General features: G+C 46.3%; 1 protein-coding gene across 1 annotated transcript; it reads right to left on the minus strand.

Moving 5' to 3' along the window:
* Positions 1-13,844: 13,844 nt before the first annotated feature.
* On the minus strand, positions 13,845-23,004 carry drd2a (dopamine receptor D2a). The gene is made up of 6 exons (XM_047035942.1): positions 22,784-23,004; positions 20,506-20,642; positions 19,556-19,764; positions 16,463-16,552; positions 15,463-15,922; positions 13,845-14,836 (listed from the first exon to the last, which is right to left on the minus strand). The coding sequence occupies exons 1-6, from the start codon at positions 23,002-23,004 to the stop codon at positions 14,640-14,642; spliced, it is 1,314 nt and encodes a 437-aa protein (XP_046891898.1). The 3' UTR covers positions 13,845-14,639.
* Between the last annotated feature and the right edge of the window lie 2,149 nt (positions 23,005-25,153).

A 25,153-nucleotide genomic window follows, 5' to 3' on the forward strand; every position in this document is an offset into this window, starting at 1 on the left:
ACACACAATGTTGTGGACCACAAATTGTGGACAATATGTGTCTAATTTGTTTTGGATTATTGTCTTGTTGTCTAAGCAATGTGGGTCTATTGTGGGAGTTGGTCTATTCTTTAGTTGACAACACATTCATTGTGATGCTCTTGTGCTTCTGTATAGCTCACAGAAAGAATCAAACAGAGCTTTAATCGTGGGCCCTGGAAGAAAACAGCCTCACTTTTGTTAGAAAATACAGATTATTTACAAAGAGATGTGGCAGCTGATGACAAGATTGCTAACATTTTATTATCATTATGTGTTACAATTCATTTCATTTCTTTTAATCTGAGAGTGATCTCTCTCCAGAGTAAAGTAAAATGCCATTCCTCCGAAGTCAAACTGAAGTAAACAACATTTATCATTTCCGATGGAACACGCAGATACCTTAAGACCCTGGGTCTTGCTATCCAGTCCCACCAGTCGCACCAGGCCAGGCTCCTGCTCCACACTGACTGATTGATGTGTCTTGGAGGATGACAAATGGCCGCATTTCACATTAGCCCTCAGTTACGTACAGAGAATTACTGCTAAGTGGTGGTTGGAGCTGGGGGCTCGCCTCTCTCCGGTACCTTCTCTTCCTATTCTGTGTCGTGAGGTCCACTCTCACCTCTCACTCTCGCGCTGCTCATCTCAACTGTCTCGACGCGGAGACCCACAGAATAGAATCTCTGCTCGTCTGATGAAGAGATTGGGCTGAGAGTGAGATGGGTTGGAGAGAGAGGGGGCAGAGAGAGATGGAGACTGAAAGAGTTGGGGGGAGGAGGTGAAGACAGAGAGTGGGGCAGAGAAGGATGTATGGAGAGAAAAAGAGTGAGAGAGAGAGAAAGAGAGAGACAGAGAGAGAGAGAGATGAAGAGAGAGGGGATACCGTAGAGAGAGTCGGAGACAGACGGAGAGGGACAGAGAGTTGGATGGATGAAGAGAGAACCGTAGAACACTCAGGATCAAATGATTGCCTGATGGGAAGCAGCAGGGAGGGCTTTGATTATCCCTTCACCGTGATAACCAGAGCATTCTGAGGGGCAACACTCACGTTCAGCTGGAGCAGCCCTCGCAATCAGTCAGTCAGGAAGCAAGCAGCCAGGCCTCACGGCCCCGAGGCAGGCCGGAACGACACAGTCTGATGAGCTGGCAGTCACCAAGACACGGGCACCATTAAAACGCTTTCAGAGCGGCGTGCAGCTACAACGTGGGAAGTTTTCAATAATGCAGATGAGCTATTAGATTCTCTTCATTAGATGTTGCAGTGTGGGAACATACACACCAGTGGAGCTAAAACACACCCACCCACACACACACCCACACACACACGCACACACAGATACACACACACACACGCACACACAGATAGACACACACACACACAGATACACACACACAGATACACACACTCAGATACACACACAGATACATACACACACACACACATACTGAAACCACACACATACAGTACATGAATGCACACAGACCCAAGCCCCACACACACACACACACACTCACACATCACCTCCACTTCGATATTGGAACCTGCCAATCACAACTCTGGAAAGACATGGAGAAACGAGAGGAGCCCATCAGCCGGACAGACCGAGTCAGAAGGATCCGGCGTGTTTAGAGAGGAGCCAAGCCCTCTCCATAAAGGCCTGCATACCTCTGCTCTCCACAGCTGCCCCTGTGGGGACACAGTCCTGTCAGTAGCTTTCTCCAGGCAGCCTTAAAACGTTACAGAGAATCAATGTCACAGTCAATAATAGACTACACTGTGCGTGTGTGTTTGGGTGAGTGTGTGTATGTGTGTTGACGTGCATGTGTGTGTGTGTGTCTGTGGTCGATATGACATGGAAGACTGCATTGCTATGGTTTCCAGACTGACCGTGACTGAAGAGGTGGATCTTTGGGTTTAGTGGGATGGATGGGGGAGGAAGGTGGAGGGTGAGGAGGATCTGGGAGGGTGAGGAAGGAGAGGGTGGTAAGAATGAGGAGGAGGGGGGAGAGCTGGGGGAGCTCCTTAAAAGCCAACCGGATGATTGGCTTCTGCTGGATCCACACTGTGTGCTCTCACACTTCCTACGTGCATCCCAGAGGTGAAACCTTAGTGGGGCTTTTTCATGCGCACAGCTGCTATGATACTATTAACACTTGTTGTGTACCAGTTTTACACAAAGAATCACTGATTATAAACATGGAAGACTGTGTGGAATCAGCAGGGTGTCTTCAAATCACGTTACATACAACCCAGGATGGCAGTTTGTAAGCACTTGTATGTGATCTCAGGAAGTCAGATGGCTAAGCGGTGAGGGAGTCGGACTAGTAATCAGAAGGTTGCCAGATCGATTCCCCACCGTGCCAAATGACGGTGTGTCCTTGGGAAACTTCACGGGGGGAATGTCCCTGTACTTACTGTAAGTCACTCTGGATAAGAGCGTCTACTAAATGACTAATTGAAAATGTGATCTGATAGTAAGTGCTGACATGCAGTATGTACAGTCGTGGCCATAAGTTTTGGCAATGACACATGTTGTGTTTTGCTACATTTGCTGGTTCAGTATTTGAGGAAAATGTGTTCATATGTTTCTTTAGAATACTGGAATGCAATAACGCACATTTTATATATCTTTTAGATTTTTGGGGGCAAACATTTTCAATATATGCAAATAGTCCCCTCTTGTACAGCAGTCAATCTGCTCTTAAAATCCAATCAGATTGATCGAGTGATTTCACCTGGCTAGAACTAGTTCACACTTTCCCCTGTGCTGATGAAATGACTTACTGAAATGATGTTAGCAGTCATTTTATGCCAAGGCCCAGCAAGCTTTGAAAGCACAAAATGTATGTCGCTCCCAATACTTTTGGCCACGGCTGTATAACTGTGTGGGGCTGTATTGGCAGAGACCTGAATGATACAGCCCCTTTGTCACTGGTCACTCTGACACTCGTCTGGGACAGTTGTTGATTTGCACCAAAGGGACTGTCATGTTCTAATGACAATCCCACTTTAGTGACACACCTCTGGAGAGGTGGCCTCAACAGTTGAAGATGAAGGTGGACCAAGGAAGACTTGTGTTCATGTAAATATAATTCTAAACAGCTTTTGATGTCATGTTTAGTATGTTTGTGTTTCTTATTTTTATTTATTACATTCTAGTAATACTTTTAATGTTGTAACATGTATATACTGTATACAGGGTTTACAGTGTTTGTCCAAGCAGGAGTCCAACATGTGTTTACATATTCCCTAGTCTTGCAAAGGCATCACACTCGGTCTACTGCAGCCTTGATTAATGATGAGTGATGGTCCAATTTGAATTTGTATGCGTTTCTTTCTTTCATACGGCAGGTGTCTTTATTTTAGTATGCAGGTTTGGGTGTATATATGGAGAAGATTTAGCAATCACTTTGAGTTTTGTTTACTATACGAGCTCCGATGCATTAGGCGCCTGGTTTCATTGTGATTACCTTCCTTAACGATTGCTCCGAAGGTATGTTTTGTATTTGATTATGTATTGATTATCTTACTATTTACACAATAAACCAGACGGCTGTTGCATAAATCATTGTGCATTTTAAGATACTGGTTCTCCTTGTACGTATCTATCACAGTAAGGCGGTGAAAACCTTGACATAGTTGGGTTGATACGACTAACACTGGCTATAGACATACACTTTCGAAGTAGGTTTTAACTTAAGGCCTCTGAGTCACTTACAGTAGGGCTTTTCATGTTCCAAAGGTAATACCGTCGCCTTTGGGGGTCAGTTTACATACTGTGATGGTGGTTAAGTCCATATCCATTGTAGACATAAACGGCTGATTAGTGAGTATGCATACTTCAAGGTCGGTGCCCTGATCAAGCACACCATTCTGGTTAGCGCTCGAGGTTACAGGTAATGTGACTAAATTGGAGTCAGATATTACTGTAACGAGTCAATCTCCCTGCCATCTAACCAAACTCTTTCACAGACGGGGACAAATACAAGCGTCTTCGGCCTGTGTTCACTAAGAGGTGTGCTGGGGAATGTGAAGAATGTATCCTCAGTGGGAAGGCCTTGAGTGTGGAGACGTTTCCCTGCTCTGGAATGAGCCTTTCTGGAAAGGGAGGAAGATATATATATACCATGTTTATATATATAAATATGTTTATGTGGCAGGCACTTTACCATGTTCGTGTGGAATCCCATATTGTAGATCAGGCCAGTGCTGTACATTTGCATCACATTTACAGTACCATGTTCATATATAAATGTCATATGTCAGACATATGTCAATAGACATACTGTTTATCCCTCCTGTTATGTTCCGGGTCAAATTGACCCGTTTCAAAGTTTGAAGATCTAGGAAAAATAGTTAAAAGTATTTTTTCAGTATGAAACTTCTTCTGCTTGCCTTAATTAGGGTAATCAACATATACTATGAAAATAATTCATCTCACATATTTGCAACCACCCCCTGCATGTTTATATCACATAGATACTGTTCGGGTCAATTTAACCCGGCAGTAAAACTGGAGGTAAAAGGGTGTCAGAACTGTCAGACTATTTATTTATTTACAACTGTGAGACATATTTCACCCAAAACACACACACACACACACACACACGCACACACGCGCGCGCACACATGCACACACACACACACACACACACACGCGCACTCACGCGCGCACACGCACAGGTGCAAGTGTTGCGACTTGACGGGAACCATTTATGTTCTCTGTTCTCGCGGGAAAACTCCACCCACATTCAGTGGACACTCAAGCAGCAGAAACAGATGGATGACAGTCCAGCAGGCTCGGGACTTCGTCATTGATCATGACAGTGAAATAGAGGAGGAAGTGTCTGAAGACGAAGACGATCTAGAGCTAAATTCAGATTCGAATGATTCTGATTTTGAACCAGATGAGGGAATTGCTATTCCCATTCCTCCAAGCAAGACATTCATGTCAAAAAACGGTGAAATACAGTGGTCTTCATCCCCAAATATACGTCAGACGAGAATGTCTGCAGAAAACATAATAAAGACAGTGCCAGGGCCCACTAGGATGGCAGTGACGCGTGTGACTGACATCAAGTCAGCTTTTGAGCTGGTCATGCCAAATTCAATCCAGAAAATCATTCTGGAAATGACTAATCTAGAAGGGAGGCGTGTTTTTGGGGAGAAGTGGAAGGAGCTGGACAAAACACATTTAGATGCATATTTGGGGCTCCTCATCCTGGCTGGGGTCTATAAGTCCAAGGACGAATCGACAGCCAGTCTGTGGGGTGCAGAGACAGGCAGGGCTATATTTCGAGCCACAATGTCTCTGGAGACTTTTCACATTTTCTCCAGAGTAATCAGTTTTGATAATCGAGAGACGAGGGCTGGTAGATGGGAGAGAGACAAGCTGGCAGCTGTTAGGACAGTGTGGGACAAGTGGGTAGAGCAACTTCCACTACTCTATAACCCAGGCCCTAACATCACAGTGGATGAAAGGCTGGTGGCATTCAGAGGTCGCTGCCCATTTAGGCAATACATGCCTTCCAAACCAGCTAAATATGGGATAAAAATCTGGGCAGCATGTGATGCAAAAACCAGCTATGCATTGAACATGCAGGTTTACACTGGAAAGGCGGTTGGAGGAGCCCCAGAGAAGAATCAGGGCTCAAGGGTCGTGCTCGACATGGCACACGGTCTCAGGGGGCACAACATAACCTGTGACAATTTTTTCACAAACTACAATTTGGGTCAGGAGCTTCTAAAAAGAAAGCTCACAATGGTCGGAACTGTCCGAAAGAACAGGGTGGAACTCCCTGCTGAGCTGCTGGTAATCAAGAACAGGGCCACTCAGTCTTCCATGTTTGCCTTCACAGACACCACAGCCCTAGTGTCTTACTGCCCCAAAAAGGGAAAAAATTTGTGCTCATGAGCACTCTGCACAACAATGCTGAAATCAGCACAAGGGAGGACCAGAAACCAAGCATGATCCTTGATTACAATGCCACCAAAGGGGGGGTAGACAACTTGGACAAAGTAACAGGGTCCTACAGCACCAAACGAATGACTGCGCGCTGGCCATTGGTCATCTATTATAATATGATAGATGTATCGGCCTACAATGCATTTGTCATCTGGACTGAGATTTTTCCTGACTGGAATGTGTCAAAGCTGTACAAGAGGCGCATCTTTCTCGAGGAGCTGGGGAAGGCGCTTGTGACACCGCACATTCAACGGAGGCAGCACCTGCCAAGGACCCCAACCGCTGCAGCCACGGTGAGGGAGATTCAGGAGAGGACTGCACAAAGTACTACACCAGTGCGTGAGGTAAGTAATTGTGTGTGTGTGTGTGTGTATGCATGTGTGTGTATAAGTGTATGAGAGTGTGTTGTGTGTGTGTCTTGGTATCAGCAAAAAGAAACCATAGTAATCATGGTCCTCTTGTTTCTAGGTTGCTGCTGAGGGGAAAAGAAAGAGGAAGAGGTGCCAGGTCTGCAGTCCATCTGACGATGTCAAGACAAGCATGACCTGTGCGAAATGTGCAAAATCAAATCAAATCAAATTTATTTGTATAGCCCTTTTTACACGCAAGCATGTCACAGAGGGCTTCACATGCGCCCATAGAACTGCCCCTCAACCAACCTAAACCCTCAAGGAAGACAAGGAAAAACTCCCAGAAAAACTCCCACCGGGAGAAAAAATGGAAGAAACCTTGGGAGGAGCAATTCAGAGAGGGATCCCCTCCTCCAGAGACGGTTGGTAAGAGAGAGGAGCAGAACACAAGCTAAACATAGTCATACAGTGTCAATGGGTTTTGAAACACCAAAATCCATTGTTCGGCTTTATAGACGTTGGATGGGACCGGGAAACTCGCTGTTGGCCGTCATGGAGACTGGATTCCGGGTGACGACCTGGTTCAGCGTTGGCAGACCGACGACCAAGCAGGTCCTGACAGCTCAAACCCCCCACACCACAGGGAATGTGTGGGGGGGGGACAGAGAGGAGAGCAGGGATTAGAGAATGCCAGGAGCAGCTAACAGTTACAGTCAAAATAGAATGAGATCCCCACCGGTCAAGTGTGGACTAGTGCAGCAATTTAACAGAGCAAAAAGGGTATTTGATGCAGCCCCACACACCAAAACAACGACAGCCCCCCTCAGTTGGAACATGAAATCTGTTCCAGGGGAAATAACTCTAAAGTAGGTTATACTTATACGAATAAGGATGAAAACAGCCAGTCCCCCGTTGTCTCCAACTAGTAATAAAAACTATAACAGTAACAATATACAGCAACGGAACTATAATAATAATAATACTAACAATATACAGTAACAGGTTTACTTTATTTGTAACATCTAGCTGGGCAATGTGAACATAAGCTATAATTAAAATTTAAAAGTTACATGTGATACACACATAGGCAAGCACACATCCCAGGTTTACATAGAAAGTACACACATACTTCCCTTTAACAATCATAGAATTGACTAAACAAGAACGTTTTTAATCTAGTTTTAAATGTCGAGACAGTATCAGCTTCCTTAATTGAGATGGGTAATTTGTTCCAAAGAAGAGGTGCTCTATATGAGAACGCCCTACCTCCAGCAGTTTTTTTCTTAACTTTGGGTATTACCAGATAGCCGGCATTTTGAGATCTTAGAGACCTTGCGGGGCAATAGGGTGCAAGGAGACCGGAGAGGTACAGTGGTGCCAATCCATGCAGAGATTTGTAAGTTAGTAGTAGAACTTTGAAATCAGCTCTGGCTTGGATAGGGAGCCAGTGTAAAGAGATAAGAGTCGATGTTATATGATCAAACTTTCTAGTTTTAGTCAATAGTCTAGCAGCAGCATTTTGCACCCGCTGTAAGTTTTTTAGGTAGGTAATTGGGAGGCCAGAGAACAACACATTGCAGTAGTCCAATCGGGACGTAACAAAAGCATGTATTAGTTTTTCAGCATCATCCTTTGAGAGGAATTTTCGTATTTTGGCAATATTACGTAGATGGAAAAATGCTGTTCTGGTGATTTGCTTAATATGGTACTCAAACGAAAGGTCTGGGTCCATTGTGACTCCCAGATTTTTTACCAGCTGGCTTTGAGATACTTTGACGCCGTCTAAGTCTAAGGTTAGATGGGATAAATTATTTCGGTGTTTTTTCGGACCAAAAATTTGAACCTCGGTTTTATCCGAATTAAGAAGAAGGAAATTTGCAGTCATCCAAGTTTTCAACCCGGAAACACAGGTTTCCATAGCATGTGGAAATTCTCCCGGCTTCATAGACATGTATAGCTGAGTATCATCTGCATAGCAGTGAAAATCTACCCCAAAACTTCTAATTATGTTTCCTAAAGGCAACATATAGAGTGAAAATAACAGAGGGCCTAAAACTGAACCCTGTGGTACTCCGTATTTTACAATGGAGCTCCTGGATGAGCAACCATCATAGTGGACATATTGTGATCTATCAGATAGATACGATCTGAACCACTGAAGTGAAGTACCAGAAATCCCAACATAGTTCTCCATACGTTCCAGGAGAATCTCATGATCTACAGTGTCAAAAGCTGCACTTAGGTCTAGAAGAACAAGGACAGAGCTAAAGCCCGCGTCAGAGGCTAATAATAGATCATTGACTACCTTGGCTAATGCAGTTTCAGTGCTGTGGTGAAGACGAAATCCAGACTGGAGAGGTTCATAGAGCTGATTTGAGGAGAGGTGCTCAGTGAGCTGTTTTGCCACAGCTTTTTCCAAAATTTTGGAGAGAGATGGCAAATTTGAAATGGGCCTGTAATTGCTAAGACAACCTGGATCCAGGTTTGGTTTTTTAAGAAGGGGCTTGATAATAGCTTGTTTGAAATCGTCAGGGACTTGTCCAGTTACAAGAGATTCATTAATAATACTAAGCATGGGCGGTCCAATAATATGGAGAAGTTCCCTACAAAGTTTGGCAGGGAGGGGATCGAGAAGGCAGCTAGTGGGTTTCGAGGAATCTATCAGCTTGATGAATGCTTCCATAGAAATAGGGTTAAAGTGAGTGAGAGTCTCAACATGCAGAATGCTGGGTACAGAGGGAAAATCAGTGTTGATGGCCACTCCTCCAGGACTAGTCTGTAGTTTGTCCCTTATTGCATAGATTTTTTGGTCAAAGAAATCTAAGAAATCATTGGGAGAGAGATCTGAACTAACAGAGTGTACTTTTCTTAGTGAGTTTTGCAACAGTATCAAATAGGAACTTAGTGTTGTGTTTGTTCTTACTAATCAACTTAGAGAAATATTCTGATCTGGACCTGATGAGGACTTGCTTGTACTCTATTTGGCTGTCCTTCCAGGCCAGGCGGAAAACCTCCAATTTAGTGGTACGCCACTTACGCTCTAATGTTCTAGTGGACCTCTTGAGAGTGCGGGTTTCCTCTGAATACCATGGAGCCAGTTTCTTGTCTATTCTTTTCCTTGGTTTGAGTGGAGCAACAGAATTTAGGGATTGCTGAAGAACCAAATTCAGATCCCTTGTTTTAGCATTTAATGATTTATTCGGGACATCAAGTGCTTCTAGTGCAGCGGGTAGAATACTAGCCAGTTCCAGAGCTGTATTTGGGGTTAAGCAGCGGCTAATAGAAATATTCTGGGTGCCTCCAAGGCTCTGGCAGAGATCCATTTTAAAGGTTACCAGGCAGTGGTCTGATAATATAGGATTGTGGGTATGAACAATGACATCACTAATCTTGATTCCCCGCGTGAGAACTAAATCCAATGTATGCGAGTGAAGATGGGTAGGTTTAGAAACCACCTGAGTGAGACCTGTGGAATCCATAAGAGCAGTAAAGACAGATTTTAGGCTGAGGTTGAAGCTAGCTTTATATAACATAGCAACACCACCACCTTTCTTTGAAACACGAGGGATGTGTGAATACGCAAAATCAGGAGGCGAAGCTTCATTCAGGGGGAAATATTCATCAGGTTTTAGCCAGGTTTCGGTGAGACCAATCAGGTCCAGGCTGCAGTCAGACATCAGATCATTAATCAAAACGGCCTTTGTGGATAGAGATCTGATGTTTAGGAGCCCAACATTCCAGTATGGGTTTTTGGCAGCTTTAGACGTAGATAATACTTCTGAAAAGGTGGCACTGTTATCAGGAAACTGAGTTGGAAGAGCAACGGGTGAGCAAGGCTGAATATATATTAAATTGGTATAATTCCTAATAATTGAGGGCCGGAATTTGGAAAAAGGGCGGGGGGCCGACACCGTCTCAATGGGAAAAACAACATCAGCAACCACCCTGGCTACACTACAAGCTGAGCTATCGGGGCCCCAACAGCTCACAGCATGCCTATCAACATACCTATCAGACTCTCTAAGAGACTGTAGCCCGGCTTGTTCTAGTGAGTGTCAGGTCTGCTTTAGAATAGCTTCAATATTCCTAGACAAAAGAAAAGCACCTCTCCAGCTAGGATGGAGCCCGTCACTTTTCAACAAGCCAGGTTTGGCCCAGAAACGAGACCAATTATCTACAAATCCTAAACCCTGTTCTGAGCAAAAGCGAGCCAACCAGCGGTTGAGAGAGACAAGCCTGCTGTAGATCTCGTCAGTCCCCCTAGCAGGTAGTGGGCCAGAGACTATTACTCGATGCCGACTCATCTTTTGAGCAAGGTCACATGCCCGAGCAATCTTAACCTTCGTGACCTCTGACTGCCTCAGCCTAACATCATTGGTGCCGACATGAATGACAATATTCTCATACCTATCATCAGTGCGTGCGCCATGTGCCTTAGCTTGGGCATTTGCCTTAGCCCTAGTGCTAGCCAGCACCCTAAGATTAGCTTCTATGTCGGTAGCTCTGGCCCCAGGTACACAGTAAACTGTCGCTGGTCCCTCCAATCTAATGTTACGAGTGATGGAGTCACCGATCACTAACGTCTGCGGAGTCCCACTCCCACCATGCTGCAAAGGTGAAACCGGTGGGGCTAAACTTGAGTCCTCACTCACGCTAGGACTCCCTGTCTGTGATGTTGCGCCAGTCGCATCTAAAGTTACTAGCATACGTTCTTCCTCAAGCGACTGAACGCGACTCTCTAATAGAGTCAACTTTTCGAACAAAATGACACATGTAGGACAATGTGTATGGAGTTAGATTAGTTTCATAATTCAAACAAACAAACGCAACACGATTCAAACAAACTTAACACGATCCAAACAAACGCAACACGATTCATACAAACATAACACGAATCAAACAAACAAACGTAACACGATTCAAACAAACGTAACACGATTCACAAATGTATTTCGTGATTCACAAATGTAAAGCGATTCACAAATAAATGACCTTATTACATTCGTTTGCAACCTGACAAACACAAGTTACAAATCCCTGCATTCGTTGGTGTGAATCCTTGCATTCGTTCGTGTGGATTTTTGGAACTTTCCTGACGCGCTTTGATCCACAAATGCATTTTTTCTAAAAGATATCCTCAGCAGCCTATCAGATCGTCTCTTCCAATTTTAGCCAATCACATTAACGTGTCTATGTGGACTTCAACAACCTGCCATAATGACGGACATCGTCTCCTTCAGATCACGAGCAATGTCGTCTGGTAGCATGTAGGTGAAATATTGCTTGTTAATCTTATTAAACCGATGATCATACCTGATTAAATATTGTTGAGAATGGCAGGATTCATGTTTAGTCATTTTCCGTGTTTCCTAGGCTAACGCAGAGCCCGTCTACCCATCTTAGACATTCTCCGGTGATTGGCTAAAATTGGAGACATCTGATAGGCTGCAGAGGATATCTTTTAGAAAAAATGCATTTGTGGATCAAAGCGCGTCAGGAAAGTTCCAAAAATCCACACGAACGAATGCAAGGATTCATACCAACGAATGCAGGGATTTGTAACTTGTGTTTGTCAGGTTGCAAACGAATGTAATAGGGTCATTTATTTGTGAATCGTGTTACGTTTGTTTGAATCGTGTTATGTTTGTATGAATCGTGTTGCGTTTGTTTGGATCGTGTTAAGTTTGTTTGAATCGTGTTGCGTTTGTTTGTTTGAATTATGAAACTAATCTAACTCCATAAATGTGAGTGGGTGTGAGACATTATAATTAACTTACGTTAATAGTTTATGCCAGCCAAGATAATTCGTCAGAACGTTGAATTGGCTAGTTCAACAGGAACAGTAGCGTCGAGCTCCAAGGAAAAAAGCCGTGCCGAGTAAACCTATAATTGAGACAGTAGATGTATAGATTACATCGGTAACGACACAATAAATGAATAAATGAAGTAATATATAAAATATAGCAATAAACAAGACAAAAAAGTTTGGGAAAAGTTTGGAGCAGCTCAGGTGCAGCGCGGTAGGTCGTCAGACAGGAAACAGCGTCACGTCAATTCATTTGCAAAATTCATTTGCACAAAGCACAGTGTGATGACATGTCACTCGTGTGCTGTGTAGATGTACAGACACACACACACAGACACACACACTCACACACACGTTCATATTGCAATTGCTTGTTTGTTGTATTGTATTGCGATTTGGTTCATTTCTGGTTCACAAACAGTGCATTTACGTTAAACAAAAGTGAAATGTTATGTTTCAATGTTGTGTAAAACCATTGTTTTATATGTTGGTCTTTCAAAAGTGATAAAGTGGTGAAACATTAAAAAAAAAGTTTGAAAATGTATTTTTTTTATGAAAAACAAGTGAATTGTCCTAATTGAACCATTCCTTGTTAAAGGTAAGGAACACTAAATTGCACTAAATATTGATAAAATAGTTAGTAATGGAGTTGGTAATGACATGTGCACACTGCTTGTTAGGATTTTTTTTGGTTTAGGACATCTTTTGGAGATTTAAACATGCCCCGGGTCAAATTGACCCGGGAACACCATTGCTGTTCCTGACAAACAAACATAACAGGAGGGTTATAGACATGGATAGACATTTATATATGAATATATATATATATATATATATAAATATATATATATAATTCATACTATCAATCTAAATTTTCAGTCTACTGTAATGTCATTTTGCAGACGTTTTCCTCCGAAGCAACTCAGAAGTGATGAGATAACAGCTGAAGCAGCTGTTATAACACACATTTTATGTGAATATGTCAAACCAGGTATTTATGTTCCCTGTCCCCATGGCAACCTAATGTATGTAGATCGTGTGTGTGTGTGTGTGAGTGTATGTGTGTGACCATGAGTGTGTGCGTTTGCCAGTGTGTACATGTTTGAATATGAATGTGTGTTGTGCCTGTGTGTGTTAGCATGGCTGAGGGTATCATATGTTTGTGTTTCTACATTGAGTGTGGATATGATGTGTGTGTTAGAGTTGATCTGCTATGTTGAATCAACTCTTCTCTGATAATGGTTGCCATGGGGCTAATGGCCTTCTAATGTCCTGGGAGATGTGGCTTGCACATCACACTGTGTCATCCTCACACATCACATCACACACACACACATCACATCACACACACACACACACACACACACATCACACACACACACACACACAGAGATGCGGAGGGCCCTCAACCCACTCAGGAATTGTCTTGGTGCTCCTGGTAATGTGGTTAATGACCGCAAACAACCACACAATCCACCTGGTGAATTCTCAAAGAAGACCTCACAGGAGTGTGGTGTCCCAACTGTTTAAAAAGTGTGGAGAAATACATAAAAAAGTGCTACAGGATCCGTTTTCAGCCTGGAGGGACTGGAGGACATTGGAGGAGGGTGAACAGATGTGTGTGGGCCACGGTACAGTGTCTCATAATGTGTTTTATTGAACATCTTTCTTTTTTTGGTCAAACATACATTTGATGAGACATCAAGGTTAGGAGCGATGTAACATGCATCACGTTTCCACGGCAGCCATATAATCACATTGAATGTGTCCTCGACAAAGCATGTACAGCAAACGATAACAATAATAATAGTGAGAATAATAATATTCATAATAATACATTTATTCAATTAAAATAAATTTTTGATTTGAATTCTTAATTACATTGCACATAAGTGGCATCCTCTTCTTCCGATGATAAAGTGAGAAATAGAAAATTCTCTGTTTTTTTCAGCACACATTCTGATTTATGGTAGTTTTGAAAACAGAGGAGCTTCTAGTTCAATTATTGGGCTTAATACTGAGACAAACACTGATTTGTTGATGCTTACGTGTTATCAGCAGAAAGCAGGCATCAGCAAAAACACAACCTATACACAGATTAAATATTATGTTGATTTGCTTTTCATTTTTTTTATCACAGCCATGTGTGCGTGGTTGTGTGTGTCTGTGCGTGTTCCTGCGTGTGTGCGTGCATTCTATACATTAAGAATGGCTCTTGAGTGACAAGCACAATGGTCTCTAGAGAATATGACATTTTTTCCAAGAAACAAGTTCATTGATACAGACGTTTTTCCTTTGATTTACATTCATTCAAGAGAACAGTTAGTCCACAAAGTTAGTTCATATTGTCTGATATAGTCTTCCAAAATGGCCGCCGCTAAGTCACTCTGGTCTCCAACAGGCTTGGTCACAGGTAGCAGTCCAACATGGCCAATGGAAGTACACAGCAAGTGATGTCACTGCTTCTTCCTCGTAACTTCCTCCTCGTACACCATCCTAGCAGTGCAGGATCTTGATGAAGGCCTTCCTAAACTCCACGTTGAAGGTGGTGTAAATGATGGGGTTGACTGCGCTGTTGACATAGCCGAGCCATGTGAAGGCGTTGTACATCTCAGCCGGAACCTTGCAGGTGGTGCAGTGGGTGTTCAGGATGTGCGTGATGAAGAAGGGCAGCCAGCATATGATGAACACGCCTGAAAAGGGAGAGGAAGGGCGAGATGGAGGGGGGGGGAGTCATAAGAAGGAGAAGAGATAGAGGAGAGGGACGATACCATTAAAGACTGCATAGTCTCATTAAAGATGGACAGGTCTCCATGCAGACCTTAGGTGTGTGTCTTATTGCTTGATTTGCTTTAGTATTGCACTAAAAAACAAACTGTCTGTCACAATGTGAAGACAGGACAAATGCTTTCATGTTGTTGCATCACTGTGTACTGCACTGCCTTCCAGTTCTTTTCAAACTCTCACTAATGAAAAGTAGCCAGCACAACAGAAGCTAAAGCACCCAGGCAGGAGACCAGCACACTGCAGTCAAAGCAGCAAATACACCAGCTGCTCGTAATTGGCTCCTCTTGGTTACACATGGTACCCTTGCCTTTACAGACACCAAACACCAGATCCCCTGACATCGCTGTCGCTACTCTCCTACAGCAACTTTTCATCTTCATTGTCTTGTGATTCTAACTACCTGTTCCAAGTTGTGTCAGAGGTCTGAAGGGGGACCCACAAGGTGGATCGTCAAATAAATCAATACACTTGCAAGTAGTACTCTAATAAGTAAGTAAGTTACTCGAGCAAATACTCAAGTACTTCTACTCACCCAGCACGATAGCTAACATCTGCGTGGCTTTCTTCTCCTTCTGCTGGGAGATCTTCCTCTTGCTCATGGTCTTGACGGAGGTCTGGGTCTTGCCGTTGGGCAGGGCCTGGGTCTGGAAGGCCTTGGTCACCCTGGGAGGCTCCGCCTGGACCTCCTTGGGCCCCGTGTCCCCATTCTTCAGAGCCTCCTCGGGCAGGGTGGGTGGGGTGGAGGTGGGGCTGGTGTTGGGGGCCTTGCTGGGGAGCAGCTGCTGGGAGGGGTGTGAGGGCTGGGGCTGGTTGGGCTGGGGGGGCTGGTGGCTGGAGGCCTGGGGGGGCTGGTGGCTGGAGGCCTGGGGGGGCTGGTGGCTGGAGGCCTGGGGAGGGTCCGAACACTTCTGCTGCTTCTCTGGCTTGCTACAGGTCTGCAGGTCATCCAACTCCATGTCCTCCGCCTCATTGGCCACCTCTTTGATGAATATCTGCGATTGGATGTATTGGGGAAGGTCTGTTTTTAACTACTGATGCAATACTCTTTGTTGAGCTGTGATTGGATGATTGCAAAAATCAGTTTTGCTTCATGATATAACTTTGATGAAGATTTGGTGAGACACCGGAAATGACTAGCGTAAGCCTGTGGTGATTTAATACAGTGAATACAGACATTGTAAATCTTTCAGAGAGGGGGTTGGTGCATCGTGCCAGAAACATTCTTCACATAATGGGCCTTCGGGCTGTGGGATTATATGAACATGCTGCGATCATCCATTTAGTTTGGTAAATGATAATTACGGCTTCCGCTGATGACTGCTTTGATAAATTGAATCCTTAACGCGTCTGATGAATCCCATTTTAATGGGGGTAACTGGGGAGAATCTGGAGGTGGATCCATGTTAACTTCCTCACCAAAGGGAAGCACCACCTTCACCCCACGCCCCCTCCCCCTTCCGCAACCCCCCCCCCCCTCCCCTCAGAGAGTTTACTAAAGATATCTGGAATGAGACCAAGATAATTAAACATACCACTTTCTTCTTGCTGACAGGAAAGCTGCCGTTAGACTTGACGATCACAGTGCACAGACGTACATCCTCTGGGTGAGTGCACTTCTCTTGCTTCAGAAGGAGGAGCAAGAGAGAGAGAGACCAGGGGAGAGAGAGGGCCAGGGAGAGAGGCCATGGGAAGAGGTAGGCCAGGGGAGAGACCAGGGAGAGAGAGGGAGATATGGAGAGAGACAAGCCAGAGGAGAGAGAGAAAAGGTCGGGTGGGGTAGAGAGAGCGACCGAGGGAGAAAGAGGGGCCAGGTGGAGAGAAGAGGGACACCAGGGGAGGGAGGCCAGGGACGAGAGAGGTAGGAAGGCCAGGGGTGAGAGAGAGACCAAGGGTAAAAAAGGGATGTCAGGGGTGAGAGAGAGACCAAGGGTAAAAAAGGGATGTCAGGGGTGAGAGAGGGAGGCCAGGGGTGAGAGACAGAGGTCAGGGGAGAGAGAGGGAGGTCAGGGGTGAGAGAGGGAGGTCAGGGGTGAGAGAGGGAGGTCAGGGGTGAGAAAGGCCAGGGGTGAGAGAGAGAGGTCAGGGGGGACAGTGAGGGATGCCAGTGGTGAAAGAGGGACACCCCGAGGAGAAAGGGAGGCCAGGGACAAAGAGAGGGAAGGCCAGGGGAGAGAGACAGCCTTAGTACACAAGCCTATTACAGCCTTTGCTTCCTTCCATTGAAACTACCATACACTTCTAAATAATGATCACTTTCATTATTATATTGATTTAAGCATTCTACCTGACAACAAAACTACCATATTGCTGCTCTGTAGGGAAATTATGATATTTATTTCCACATGAATTCTGTCATGATTTCACAGATGATATACTGGAAACAGGTGCTATAGCACATTCTTATTGAGTGTCTACAATTTAAAAGATGATTCTATAACTGTAGTTCTTTGCCATAGGTCTCTGGTTAATCAATCTGTCTTTGAGAGAAACCACTTAGAACAAAGATCAGCCATCAAAAACATCACGGTCCATCTGTGTTACTGTGTGTGTGTGTGTGCGTGATGTCTCCATGATGTTCATAAAAGTATTCATACAGGCGTAGAAATAACTGGCATAAGTCAAGTAACATTATAATTTATAACATGTATTGACTGACAGCCAAAACTGATGAGGACTGTATTCCTTGCAACTGCCTTGCTATTACATCAGCAATGGTTAGACCTGCTGATCCATGCTGACATGGATTATGCACACAGACATCCACACACACAGTCATACACACACCAACCAAGGGCATTTACTTTACTGTTTGTGTAAGAGTAAAGCAGAGTCAAATACATTACTGCGTTTCTGGGCTCGGAAGTCATTGATCTGCTTTGCGTCAGTAAAATCCAAATGGATGAAAGGGAAAGTTTTCAGTAGCACGACATCAGTGTTTATAATTACTGCTGAGGTTTAGGGAAAGAGACCTGCCAATCCATGAGAATTGGTGGCTAGGGGGTTACAGTAACACTGGGGGACTGAGACTGGGGGGTTGAGACTGGGGGGTTAAGACTGGGGGGTTGAGACTGGGGGGTTAAGACTGGGGGGTTGAGACTGGGGGGTTAAGACTGGGGGGTTGAGACTGGGGGGGTTAAGACTGGGGAGTTGAGACTGGGGGGTTAAGACTGGGGGGCTGTGACAGGGAGGTTGAGACTGGAGGGCTGACACTGGGAGGTTGAGACTGGAGGGCTGACACTGGGAGGTTGAGACTGGAGGGCTGACACTGGGAGGTTGAGACTGGAGGGCTGACACTGGGAGGTTGAGACTGGAGGGCTGACACTGGGAGGTTGAGACTGGAGGGCTGACACTGGGAGGTTGAGACTGGAGAGCTGACACTGGGAGGTTGAGACTGGAGGGCTGACACTGGGAGGTTGAGACTGGAGGGCTGACACTGGGAGGTTGAGACTGGAGGGCTGACACTGGGAGGTTGAGACTGGAGGGCTGACACTGGGAGGTTGAGACTGGAGGGCTGACACTGGGAGGTTGAGACTGGAGGGCTGACACTGGGAGGTTGAGACTGGAGGGCTGACACTGGGAGGTTGAGACTGGAGGGCTGACACTGGGAGGTTGAGACTGGAGGGCTGTGACAGGGAGGTTGAGACTGGAGGGCTGACACTGGGAGGTTGAGACTGGAGGGCTGACACTGGGAGGTTGAGACTGGAGGGCTGACACTGGGAGGTTGAGACTGGAGGGCTGTGACAGGGAGGTTGAGACTGGAGGGCTGACACTGGGAGGTTGAGACTGGAGGGCTGACACTGGGAGGTTGAGACTGGAGGGCTGACACTGGGAGGTTGAGACTGGAGGGCTGACACTGGGGATTGCCTGGATCAGGGGAGATCCTGACCTTCGCTAGAAGGATGGCTGTTGATCTCTCTACAAAATCAATGATGATGGGTTTGTAAGTGTGTTTCTGTTCTCCTCGGGGCAGTGAGTGTGTGCGTTTGTGTGTGTGCTCCTGAGGACAGTGTGTGTGTGTGTGTTGGTGTGCCTTCTTATTTGCTTCTTGTGTTCTGGGGGGATCACTGAGCCAGTGTTTTTGTGATTCAGAGAGTAGCAGGGAGAGGATGAACCTGTCTCAGCTGGCTCAACACAGACCTTCTAGAAGCTAATCTCCTGTGTCTCAAGAGGGTCGGGGGGGTTAAACAAGAGCATCTCTGTGATCACATGACCAGGGCAAGAACGGTACGGTCCAAATCTCCCTTTTCTGTCTCTCTTTAGGGTCGTGTGACCAGAGAAAGCCTGGAATAGTGGCAGCTGGAACAGAGGACAACCTGGATCAGAGCAGCACTCTCTAAATTCACTACTGGGGTTCTGGTGGAGCCAGAGAGAGACTTGTTTATATAATACTGTACACACCCAACTACATGTCTACATGTTGCTTGTCCAATTCAATATCAGCAGCCATTTGTGTATCATTCACGCATACAGCCAAACTCTTAAATGAATTTTATTTGTTGGCCCTGGCGTTGTAAAATAAAACAAAAAAAACATGAACTCTGTCACCTTCAAAGACCGTAAGACTCTAGCTGGCCTGGTACAGTCCTCTAAAGCTCTGTTCTAGCATCTCTCTCTGTCAGGCTCACCTTCAGCGCGGCGGCCAGCTCGTGATCAGGGCCCTGGTGGCCGGAGCGCTTGGGCTTGGTGTTGACGCGTTTCCGCCGCTTGCGGAGCACAACGTAGATCTGCACGTACACCAGCAGGGTGATGATGAAGGGGACGTAGAAGGACACGATGGAGGAGTAGACCACGAAGGCCGGGTTGGCGATCACGCACTGCGCCTCGTCACGCGTTGCTAGGGGAGGGCAGGGAGGGAGGGAGGGAGGTAGAGAGGGGGAAGGAAAGAAGGAAGGAAAGGAGGGAGGGAATGTGGGAAGAGAGGAAGGAAAGAAGGGAGGGAGGGAGAAAGGGAGGGAGAAAGGGAGGGAGAAAGGGAGGGAGAAAGGGAGGGAGCGAGAGACGAAGGATGGAAGGAAGGGAGGGAGGAAGGGATATATCAGTCCTGACCCCTCCTGAGACGTCGAGCCGTGCTAACTCCTGTCGGGGATTTACACCATGGTGCTCAGCAGAGCAGCAGACATGGCTGCTGTGTAACGTCAGCTCTCTACATGGTCTCCGCATCCTGTCAGCCTGGTGACTGAGACCCAGGTCCCAGCCGCAGCACCCTGAAGCTGAAGCAGAGGGGCTGTTGGAGACTGGCCCTGACATGATGGAGTGGGTTTGCACTGGGCAGGCCGAGCACGATGCTAGCCTGGTGGCGTCCTGCTACTGTAGGTGAAGAAGCAATATGTGCCAGCTGGGATTTACAGAGAGGCAGGCGGGGTACTGGAACTACAGATTTATCTTCGTTTTGAGTGTGTGTGTGGAAGTGAGTGTGTATATGCGCATGTTTGCGAGTGTGCGTGTGTGTGTTTGTATGTGTGCATTTAGATATTTGTGTGTTTGTACGTCGACATGAGTGTCGTATATTATGTATTGTAGATATGTGTGTGTGTGCGTGTATTGATATGTGTGTGTGTGTGTGTGCGTGGCTCACCAGTGTTGTTGAGGCCGAACAGCAGTGGACAGGAGATGGCGAAGGACAGCACCCACACCACAGAGATCATGACGGTGACACGGCGTCTGGAGCTGTAGCGTGTGTTGTACAGCATGGGCATGGCCACCGCCGTGTACCTGGGAGAAGGTGAGGGGCGGGGGGGAGGGGCAGGACCAGAAAGGTGTGAGAGAGAGGAGAGTGTACAGAGAGAAAGAAGTTAAGAAAGAAAGAGAAAGAGAGAGAGAGAGAGGGAGAGAGAGAGAGAGAGAGAGAGAGAGAGAGAGAGAGAGAGAGAGAGAGAGAGAGAGAGAGAGAGAGAGAGAGAGAGAGAGAGAGAGAGAGAAGGGGGAGATCAGCTGGGTCATGTTAGAGTAACTGTGATAGCATGGTGCCATTTGATTTTTCTTGGGTAAAGAGTGAGCTGTCTGAGGGAGAGCCTGGCAGAACCACCACACTTACACATGCCCGCTTGCTGAAGAAGAATAGTTCCCTCAAATGTGTTGTTATAAAAAAGAGACAGACAATTATGTGAGTGGGGAAATTGCACGCAATGTACTGAGTGTCAAATGAGAGTGCTCTTCGGGGGTGATGATTGGTCGTTTGTGTGTGTTTGTGTGCGTGTATATGTGTGTAGGTGGTCACATGAAGTTGTTTGTGGTAGTTTACTTGGTTGTTTGCCCATATGTGTGTTTGTGTGATGCCAAAGCCCATGTGTGAGTCTGTATGTGAGGGCTGCAAGGAACAAAGTAGGGGAAGGAACCACATCTCCCAGAATCCCTCAGGAGAAACCTTATCAATTAGCCCTGGCCTGGTGGCAGACCTTATCACTGGACTAAAACCCTCAGAAAATACAAGGCCTCTTGCAGCCTCTGCCATATTGATTCCATTGTTATTTGGTTTATTACGTAATCCTTTGGGTTGACTAAGCCTCTGCAACTCTGCAGCACATACAGTGAACCAAGCTTGGTTCCCTCTTCCACAGAATTTAATCAGTAAAATATAGATGAGAAGTTCAATAATGCTATTTTACATTTCTATGGCTGTTGCTGGATCTCCTCATTGGTTTGCTTTGTTTCGGGAGAGTGTGGAAGAAGTGTGTGCATGACAGTGTGAGAGAGTTTGTGTGTGTGTGTGTGTTGGCTTGTGTGTTAGATAGAGGTTGTGTGTCTCTGTTGTGTGGTTTAGTGTGTGTTTGCTTGTGTCTGTGAGTAATTAAGCGCTTGTGTGTGTTTGTGGGAAATTGTGTGCGTGTGTGTGTGTGTTGGAGAGAGTTTGTATGTCTTTAAAAGAATGATTGAGTGTGTGTGCGCTTGTGTCTGTGAGTAATTGAGTGTGTGTGTCTGAGAGTAATTGTGTGTTTGTGTGTCTACCTTAATCACCGCTGTGGACCAGGATAAGGGGATACTCAAACTACTCAGGTCCTCTATGGTATTCACCAGCCATACTGCATTTGGAGTGGGCTGCACTTTATCCCAGAATACATTATAATACATCTTACATTTGCATTTCATATATCGAACACAAATGACCTCAATGAACATTTTAATAAAACCTTTTGAATCAAGCATTGGTGTGGCCATGGTGAAGTTTTGCTCTTATCACAGCACGTTTATTCATTGATGAGAGGGGAGGGGAACTGGGAGCTGTCTCTCTGGCAGGAGAGAGTAGCAGCTCCACTTGTCTCTCCAACCTCCTCTATCTAGAGAGAGAGAGAGAGGAAGAGGAAGAGAGAAAGAAAGGGAGAGAGAGAGGAAGAGAGAAGGAGAGAGATAGAGGGAGAGAGATTGAGATAGAAAAAAGAGAGAGAGAGAGTAGTAGGTCTGGTTGTCTTTCCAGCCTCCCGTTCTCCTGATGCAACTATTAATCAGGACACAGCTGCTACATTTGTTGTCTGTGTTCACATCTAAAGATTTCCTTTGTGGCTCCTCAGTGGGGCCTGACCTGGGTGCCGATGGAACAATCTAGACTCCTCCCTCCCTCCCTTTCTTTATTCCTCCATCGTTGCTTCTCCCCTTCTCCTCCCACCAATTTGTCATCTCGTGATCTGACTGACCTGGGTCCTGATGGAACAATCGAAGCTCCTCCCTCCCTTACTTTATCTATTTGAGACTTCCTCTCTCCCTGTCTTGCTTTATCTATTCCTCCCTCTCTTTTTTTATTCCTTTATGGGTCCCTCCCTTTCCACCTCAAATTTAGTCATCTCCTGATCCAATTGACCTTGCCCAACCTTGGTGCCAATGAGGCTACTCAGGTGCGTCCCTCCCTCCCTCCCCCTCACCGGTCGATGCTGATGGCACAGAGGTTGAGGATGCTGGCCGTACACATCATGACGTCCAGCGTGACGAAGATGTCACAGTGGATCTTGCTGAAGCGCCACTCGCCCACCACCTGGAAGACAAGCGACAAACAGCAACAAACAACAAGGCAGACGTCAGCGGACGTCAGGTCGGCTTGTTCAGAGAGCCTCAACACTGTTGGCGTTTTGGAGCCTTGTCGCATGGGAACAATCAGCAGAATAAAAACCAAGCACTTTTAAAAAACAACTAAAAAAACACATTCCCACTAAGTACAAACAAGAACGAACTGCACTTTAAAAAACGTCACAAACATCCAACCAGGTTCACTCCAGGCCCATTAAACATTTAGCTGGCCTTTCTTGACTTGAGTTTGTCATCTGCCTGCCTCTCAGCTGAAACCAAGTGTCACCCGCTGGCATTAAAGGAGCATTCCGCCGGATGTTCGTGACGGACACAAACCGTTTAGTCAATCAGCTCAGCTGTTCACATGCATCTCCTGACAACTCAGTCAGGCGAACTGCTTCTTCCTGTCATTCAGGGTGACTCCTCCCACTCGGAGGGCGGCGTGGAGGAACGCGGGGGGAGGGCGGTTCTGAGCGGCAGGCGCCAGGCCGACGCGACGCCCGGACAGCCCCAGGGACTGCTGATGAACCCATCGGTATTCATGAAACCCACTTCCACTCTCTACAGGAGCTTGCACTCCAACTCCCGGAGTACTATCTATCATCGGAGGTTCTCTGACAAGGGAAGGAGAGGAGAGAGGGAGGGATGGGGGGTGTTGCAGGGAGGAGAAGGGGGTGTGGGGGCGTTCATGGCTTCTGATGTTCTGTCTCTTCTATTCTCCACCTCTCCTCTCCTGTCTTCTCCTCTCCTCTCCTGCCTTCTCCTCACCTGCTTTCTCCTCACCTCTCCACTCCTCTCCTGCCTTCTCCTTTCCTCTCCTCTCTTCTCTTCTCCTCTCCTCTCCTCTCTCTCCTCTCCTCTCCTCCTCCTCTCCTCTCCTCACCTCTCCACTCCTCTCCTGCCTTCTCCTTTCCTCTCCTCTCTTCTCTTCTCTTCTCTTCTCTTCTCTTCTCTTCTCTCTCTTCTCTTCTCTTCTCTTCTCTTCTCTTCTCTTCTCTTCTCTTCTCCTCTCCTCTCCTCTCCTCTCCTCTCCTCTCCTCTCCTCTCCTCTCCTCTCCTCTCCTGCCTTCTCCTTTCCTCTCTTCTCTTCTCTTCTCCTCTCCTCTCCTCTCCTCTCCTCTCCTCTCCTCTCCTCTCCTCTCCTCTCCTCTCCTCTCCTCTCCTCTCCTCTCCACTCCTGTCTTCTCCTCTCCTCTCCTGCCTTCTCCTCACCTGCTTTCTCCTCACCTCCCCACTCCTCTCCTGCCTTCTCCTTTCCTCTCCTCTCTCCTCCTATCCTCTCCTCCTATCCTCTCCTCTCCTGCCTTCTCCTCTCCTCTCCTCTCCTGCCTTCTCCTCTCCTCTCCTCTCCTGCCTTCTCCTCTCCTCTCCTCTCCTCTCCTGCCTTCTCCTCTCCTCTCCTCTCCTCTCCTCTCCTCTCCTCTCCTCTCCTCTCCTCTCCTCTCCTGCCTTCTCCTCTTCTCTCTTATCCTAGCCCAGTAGAGGCACACCAGGACACCCCGGAGCGTCCTCACGAGGCACCATGTCTCCAGAGAGAACAGCTTTCAGAGCCTAGTGTCTTGGCTACTCCTCCTCTTCCAGGCATTAAAGCATGACCTGACGGACCCATATGAAAGATACTTTGCCTGCTTTCTTTTTACTCCCCCTGCCCTCCTCTCCAAGTCTTTCTGTATCTCAGTTCCTATTGATCATTCCCGCATCTCTCTAACACCAGCCCCGCATCTTTAACCCCCCGCCCCCACCCCACACACATTCAGACCCATACATAATCTGCGTGCATCAAAACCCACTGGTCTATCCTAGCACCTACACTAAGTTGGGTAAACTGACACACACACACACACACACAGAGAGATTGTGCTGGTCTGCCTAGCGACACAATCCAAATGAAACACACCAAGGAAAAATCCAATTGTTATGTTAATGTGAGCGCAGCCTTCGCCATGCTTCCTCGTGTGCTGCTCTGCCGGTGCCTTGTGTCTCTGCCTCTCTCCCGTAATACAAGGACAGATTATTCATCTGATAAGATACGCCTGGCGTACTGTTCTGGGTTTACCAGCCCCTGTGTTCTGTGACAGTACAGAAGGCTGCGTGGTTGGAGGGGGAAAAAAGGGTAGATAAAAGACGACGAGAACGGCTGGGACAGAGAGGAGAAATAAAAAGGGGATGGAAGATGAAAGAGACGGGGAGAGGAGAGAGAAGAGGAATTAGAGGGGGAAAAACAAGGA

The sequence above is a fragment of the Hypomesus transpacificus genome, chromosome 15 (genome assembly GCF_021917145.1).
Source record: "Hypomesus transpacificus isolate Combined female chromosome 15, fHypTra1, whole genome shotgun sequence".
NCBI classification, from domain to species: domain Eukaryota; kingdom Metazoa; phylum Chordata; class Actinopteri; order Osmeriformes; family Osmeridae; genus Hypomesus; species Hypomesus transpacificus.

Coding starts and splice junctions, on each gene's coding strand:
- drd2a (XM_047035942.1), bottom strand. CDS start 23,004: ATGCGACAAGGCTCCAAAACGCCAACAGTGTTGAGGCTCTCTGAACAA. Junction 19,765..20,505: donor GTTCGGCCTCAACAACACTG/GTGAGCCACGCA, acceptor GCCCTCCCCTAG/CAACGCGTGACGAGGCGCAG. Junction 14,837..15,462: donor GATGTTAGCTATCGTGCTGG/GTGAGTAGAAGT, acceptor CTCCCTTTTCAG/GCGTGTTCATCATATGCTGG.